The 6,615-nt window shown below is 52.3% G+C and overlaps 1 protein-coding gene across 2 annotated transcripts in view; it reads left to right on the top strand.

Annotated features, from left to right (window-relative positions):
• The first annotated feature begins 2,536 nt into the window (after positions 1–2,536).
• The window catches only part of hdac3 (histone deacetylase 3), a 41,721-nt gene continuing 37,642 nt past the window's right edge, over positions 2,537–6,615 (top strand). For both annotated transcript variants that reach the window (XM_048543811.2, XM_048543810.2), the window contains exon 1: positions 2,537–2,642. In XM_048543811.2, the coding sequence (XP_048399768.1) occupies positions 2,588–2,642 (55 nt within the window). In that variant the 5' untranslated portion in view covers positions 2,537–2,587. The remainder of the gene's footprint in view (positions 2,643–6,615) is intronic.

The following is a 6,615-nucleotide window of genomic DNA, read 5'->3' as shown; positions in this document are numbered from 1 at the left end:
CCAGAAGCATGCAAGTTGATCCACTGGATTCTGAACGGCAGTGATTGCAAATCATGCAATATCGTCCCCCATGGAAGCAGACCCTTCACTCTAACCGTCTATGCTGAGCAGATATCCTCAATTAATCTAGTTCCATTTGCCAGTATTTGGCCCATGTCCCTCTAAACCATTCCTATTCACGTACTCATCCAGATGCCTTGTAAATGTTGTAATTGGAGCTTCTGACACAAGGCATGAGCCTGACTCTATTCTAACCAGAGGGCCAGCAAAAGCCTCCACACAGTCCAAATCCCACTCAAAGCTCTGTGACAGGCCATACTCTCCCGCAGACTTCTGTATCTGGCCCTTTACACATCCCAGATCTTAATTGTTACACCTGCCTTCGCTTAAAATTCCCTCTGTAATCTTTCTATCCAATAACCTTTATGGAGAGGTGGCAGCTTTGTGGTAGTGTTCCTGGGCTGTTAAACCAGAGACACAGGTAATATTCCTGGGTTCAAATCACACCGTGGGAGATGGTGGAATTTGAATTCAATAAAAATCTGAAAATAGACGTTCAATGATTACTGCGAAACCATTGCCGATTGTCAGCGAAACTCATCTGGTTCACTAATGTTCTTTAAGGAAGGAAACTGCCATCCTTACCTGGTCAGGACTACATGTGTCTCCAGACCCATAGCAATGTGCATGACTCTCAACTTCCCTCTGGGCAAGTAGGAGTGGGCAATAAATGTTGACCTAGCCAGCAATGCCCTTCTCCTTAGAATTAATAATTTAACCTCTGTCCTCCTTCAAGAGGCTCCTTAAGATCTAATTTTGCAGCAATACTTCTGTTCATCTTTCCCAATATCTGCATTCATGTCTCAATGTTATGCTGCATCTGATTCGTGCTGTTATGAGGGACCCAGGGATACTTCACTACATATATCAATGTTTGTGAGCTGGCATGGTACTGAAATATCTCAACAAGCCACTTGGACGGGATAAGATCATTTAGCCTCTCAAACCTTTAGCATTATTCAGTAACATATTTTTTGATCTAACTTGTAAACACTGTCTATCTGACTTAGTACCATGACAATTAATATCCTCTCTAACAAAAATCAGTTTTGCAATCTTCAATTTCCTCAGCCTCAGTTGAGCTTAGTAGTCAAGAGATTGCAGATTTCTTCCTTTAGTGTGAAGAAACACTTCTTCCCTGAGTGCCCTACCTCTAATTTTAAGGTTATACTACTTTGTTCACATCTCACACCACCCTTGCCAGAGGAAAAAGGTTTCTCTGTATTTTCTCCATTTCCTGATTCTCCTACTATACCAAGCCAGCTTCGCTCAGGTTACTCGAATTAGATTCAATGCCCCTTACATCCTGAGGTTAATAACATTTGTCAATGGGATTTGGACATGCTCAGTAAGATTGACATTTGTTCCATCCCTAAATGCTCCGAGAAAAAGTGATGGCAATCTACCTTATTGAACTGTACACCATGCGAAGCGAGGAGTGTTATTAACCCATGAGATGTAAGAATTATTGCCCAATCCCATTTACCCTCAAGAAGGTGGGTAGCTGCCTCGTTGAACTGATGTCATTAAGGAGGTACGTACTGTGTTGATAGGAGAGCTGAAGCATGTTAAGGAGTTAAAACAAAGTTGCTGGAAAAGCAAGGGTCACTGGACCTGAAACGTTAACTCTGTTTATTCCTTCACAAATGTTGCCAGACCTGCTGAGCTTTTCCAGCAACTTTGTTTTTGTTCCTGATTTAGAGCATCCACTGTTCTTTCGGTTTTATAATATTAAGGAGTTATCTAACTGAAGTCTTTAAGATATTAACAGTTAAAGACAGGGTAGGTAAAGATAAACTATTACTAATGGTTGGGGATTCTAGAACTAGGGGGCACAATCTAAAAAATTAAGACCAGGCCGTTAAGGACAGATATTAGGAATCAGTTCTACACACAAAGAGTGGTAGAGGCTCAGAACTCCATATCACAAATGGCAATGGATACTGGATCAGTTGTTCATTTTAAATCTGATTTGATACATATTTGTTAAGCAAAGATATTAAGGGAAACGGGCAGAAGACAGGTATGTAGAGTTGAGCCATACATCCAGACATTAATGTACTCTGAATGTAACTTTGACCCTAAACTTGGCCTGGGCTCTTCCAGGGAATTCTCATATTGACCTCTAAACTTTGTATTGCCCTTAACCTTTGCATTGCCCTTTTATTTGACTCTTAACCTTTGCACTGCCCTTTGCCTTGACCACAACGTTAGCACAATCCCTTGTTCGCCCTGGGACTGAACCCGACCCTAGAACCCTGAGATGCTGCTTGACCTGCTGTGTTCATCCAGCCTCACATTTTATTATCTTGGAATTCTCCAGCATCTGCAGTTCCCAAATTCCTTGAACACTGTCGCCTCCCTGTTGCCATGGGAGACGCGGCGCTGTAACCACGGAAACCGCCCGTCAATTCTGACCCCGCCCCCTCGTCGGAGCGAGCGCCGCGCCGGCCTGCGTCAGACGCATGGCGTGGTGACACAGTACGTGCGTGCGCGGGTGGCAATCTGGGCGGCTGGCCGGCGCGCCATGTCCCGGAAGGTCTCTTACTTTTATGACCCAGATGTGGGCAACTTCCATTACGGTCAGTGAGGGGGTAACTTTGGGACACAGGGTGGAGAGTGGGAATGGGGTTCGGGTACAGAGAACTAGGGAGCGGGTGAAGCAAGAGGGGCCATATGTAGGGACTGGGGGAGGGGGCGTGTGGGGACTGGGGGGGGAGGGGGCGTGTGGGGACTGGGGGGGGGAGGGGGCGAGAGGGGACTGGGGGGGGGAGGGGGCGTGTGGGGACTGGGGGGGGGAGGGGGCGTGTGGGGACTGGGGGGGGGAGGGGGCGAGACGGGAGGGGGCGTGTGGGGACTGGGGGGGGAGGGGGCGTGTGGGGACTGGGGGGGGAGAGGGGGCGTGTGGGGACTGGGGGGGGGAGGGGGCGTGTGGGGACTGGGGGGGGGAGGGGGCGTGTGGGGACTGGGGGGGGAGGGGGCGAGACGGGAGGGGGCGTGTGGGGACTGGGGGGGGTGGGGGCGTGTGGGGACTGGGGGGGGTGGGGGCGTGTGGGGACTGGGGGGGGAGGGGGCGGGGGGGTGGGGGCGTGTGGGGACTGGGGGGGGAGGGGGCGAGACGGGAGGGGGCGTGTGGGGACTGGGGGGGGAGGGGGCGTGTGGGGACTCGGGGGGGAGGGGGCGAGACGGGAGGGGGCGTGTGGGGACTGGGGGGGAGGGGGCGTGTGGGGACTGGGGGGGGAGGGGGCGAGACGGGAGGGGGCGTGTGGGGACTGGGGGGGGGTGGGGGCGTGTGGGGACTGGGGGGGGTGGGGGCGTGTGGGGACTGGGGGGGGAGGGGGCGAGACGGGAGGGGGCGTGTGGGGACTGGGGGGGGAGGGGGCGAGACGGGAGGGGGCGTGTGGGGACTGGGGGGGGTGCGGGCGTGTGGGGACTGGGGGGGTGGGGGCGTGTGGGGACTGGGGGGGGAGGGGGCGAGACGGGTGGGGGCGTGTGGGGACTGGGGGGGGGAGGGGGCGTGTGGGGACTGGGGGGGGGAGGGGGCGTGTGGGGACTGGGGGGGGAGGGGGCGTGTGGGGACTGGGGGGGGAGGGGGCGAGACGGGAGGGAGCGGGTGGGGACTGGGGGAGACGGGAGGGTGCGTGTGGGGACTGGGGGGGGGAGGGGGCGAGACGGAAGGCAGCGAGATAGGAGGGGGCGCGTGGGGACCTGGGGGGAGGGGGCGAGACGGGAGGGGCGCGTGGGGACCCTGGGGGGAGGGGGCGAGACGGGAGGGGCGCGTGGGGACCCGGGGGGAGGGGGCGTGACGGGAGGCGGCACGTGGGGACCCGGGGGGAGACGGGAGGGGGCGTGAGGGGTGAAATGGGCAGGGGCGCACATTGGGACAGGGGCGTAAGGGGTGAAAGGAGACGGGGGTGTGAGGGGTGGAACGAGAGTGGGAGCACGTAGGGACGGTGGGGTGAGGGGTGGAACGAGAGAGTGGGAGCACGAAGGGACGGTGGGGTGAGGGGTGGAACGAGAGAGTGGGAGCACGTAGGGACGGTGGGGTGAGGGGTGGAACGAGAGTGGGAGCACGTAGGGACGGTGGGGTGAGGGGTGGAACGAGAGAGTGGGAGCACGAAGGGACGGTGGGGTGAGGGTTGAACGAGAGAGTGGGAGCACGTAGGGACGGTGGGGTGAGGGGTGGAACGAGAGTGGGAGCACGTAGGGACGGTGGGGTGAGGGGTGGAACGAGAGTGGGAGCACGTAGGGACGGTGGGGTGAGGGGTGGAACGAGAGAGTGGGAGCACGTAGGGACGGTGGGGGGGGTGAGGGGTGGAACGAGAGAGTGGGAGCACGTAGGGACGGTGGGTTGAGGGGTGGAACGAGAGAGTGGGAGCACGTAGGGACGGTGGGGTGAGGGGTGGAACGAGAGAGTGGGAGCACGTAGGGACGGTGGGGTGAGGGGTGGAACGAGAGAGTGGGAGCACGTAGGGACGGTGGGGTGAGGGGTGGAACGAGAGAGTGGGAGCACGAAGGGACGGTGGGGTGAGGGGTGGAACGAGAGAGTGGGAGCACGTAGGGACGGTGGGGTGAGGGGTGGAACGAGAGAGTGGGAGCACGTAGGGACGGTGGGGTGAGGGTTGGAACGAGAGAGTGGGAGCACGTAGGGACGGTGGGGTGAGGGGTGGAACGAGAGAGTGGGAGCACGTAGGGACGGTGGGGTGAGGGGTGGAACGAGAGAGTGGGAGCACGTAGGGACGGTGGGGTGAGGGGTGGAACGAGAGAGTGGGAGCACGTAGGGACGGTGGAGGAGGATGAATCAAGACGGACATACAGACTGGGGGAGGGGACACATTGGGCTATCAAAAGGGAGACCAAGGGGGTTTATAGAGACTCTCTCCATGGGAGAAAATGAATGGTGAATTGAAACATACCGAAATGTATTATGATAACTGAGGTGATTCAGTGAACTGAGCTATGTGGAGAGGTGGTTACTGAGTGGATCAGTGGCTGGAAGGTGCCAATGGGGTTACGAGCAGTTAGTTATAGAGAAAGGGGAACATATCGAGACATGGGGAACATTGACACATTTATAAGTGGCCATTCTTCGATACAATGTTGGAGATATATGACTTAGTGGTTATTAAGTGTACAAGTGCTGCACTGAGACAGGAGAAATGACATGAGGGTTACCCAAACGTGATGGTGCCAGTAATTCAGGGATGTGGATTTATGAACCAGAGGGAAGATCTCAAATCCCTACCTCAGCAGCTTAGAATTTTAATTAATTTATTTAACACTTCATGTCAGTAATAGTGATTAGAAATTGCTGGAAAGGTGTGAATGTATTAGGTTCAGGATCTCCTTTAGAGAAGAAGGTCTGCCATCCTTGCCTGTACCATGGTATATGTAACTTCAGTGTAGTTGGCCCTAAAGTTGTCAAATCAAGGCAAGTCATTCAAGAAGGAGGGTCAGCAGCATCTTCTGCAGCTCAGTCAGAGATGGACAATAAATACCTTGCTGTTGGGGCATATTGTATGAATGAATTTTAACAAAATGCTGGATGATATTTAGTATAGTAGTAGTGAGTTACAGAAGTTGGGAAAATGAGAAATTGAGGACGATATTGATAGAGACTTTTTAGCTCCCCCACAGTTTTTAAACTTCTTGCCTTTACCAAAATCCCTTGCATTATCTTGCTTAGGCACGATTACATGGGTTACATTTTCTACGTCTAGGTGAAAGTGTTAAAATTTTTATCGAGGGTTTTTTTTGAGATTTTCTCAAGGCCAGTGTTGATTCACAGAGCTATTTGTCATTGTATCAAACTCCATTTTAACAATGTTGTCAAGAAGTAATATTGCCTTTTGAGTTTGTGTTTTCTTCTTTGAAGGTATAGATAATCTAGCAAAAATATCAAGGATGACATGTACGTTAACGCTATCAAATTTTTAACTAAGTGCCTATAATAGGAAATTTTTGGCTATTTATTAGAAATAAACCTCACATATTGTTGTACATTCACCAAAATAAATAGAAAATTAGCTTTGAGGTAGATAGTGAACTTTGATCTAATTGAACGGCAGAGCAGAATTGCCTATTCCTAATCCTATGTTCCCAATGGAAACCTAATGTAAAACCTGATTTTCCAAGAATTCCTGTAACTAGGGAAAACATGATTTGTAAATAGCTTCCTGAAAGGCTTCATACGCATTGAATGTCAGATGCTGACTGACAACTCGGTAGCCTTTAGGTGGCTTTGGAAAGGGTGCAGAAGAGGTTTGTCGTGATGCTGCTTAGATTAGAGGGTATGAGCTATAAATAGAGGCTAGAAAAACTCGCGTTGTTTTCTCTTGAGCAGTGGAGGCTGAGGGAAGGCTTGGTAGAAGTTTATAAAATTATGAGATGGTTAGATAGGATCGACAGTCAGAATCTTTTTCCCAGAGTTGAAATGTCTAATATTAGGGGGTATGCATTTAAGTGAGGGAGGAATGTTCAAAGGAGACATGAGCACATTTTTTACACAGAGACTGGTAGGAGAGTGGAGTGCACTGCCAGGGGTAGTGGTTGAGG

The sequence above is a fragment of the Stegostoma tigrinum genome, chromosome 13, assembly GCF_030684315.1.
Source record: "Stegostoma tigrinum isolate sSteTig4 chromosome 13, sSteTig4.hap1, whole genome shotgun sequence".
Lineage (NCBI taxonomy): Eukaryota > Metazoa > Chordata > Chondrichthyes > Orectolobiformes > Stegostomatidae > Stegostoma > Stegostoma tigrinum.
The sequence above is the reverse complement of the archived record's forward strand: the minus strand, read 5'-3'. Positions and strand labels throughout refer to the sequence as shown.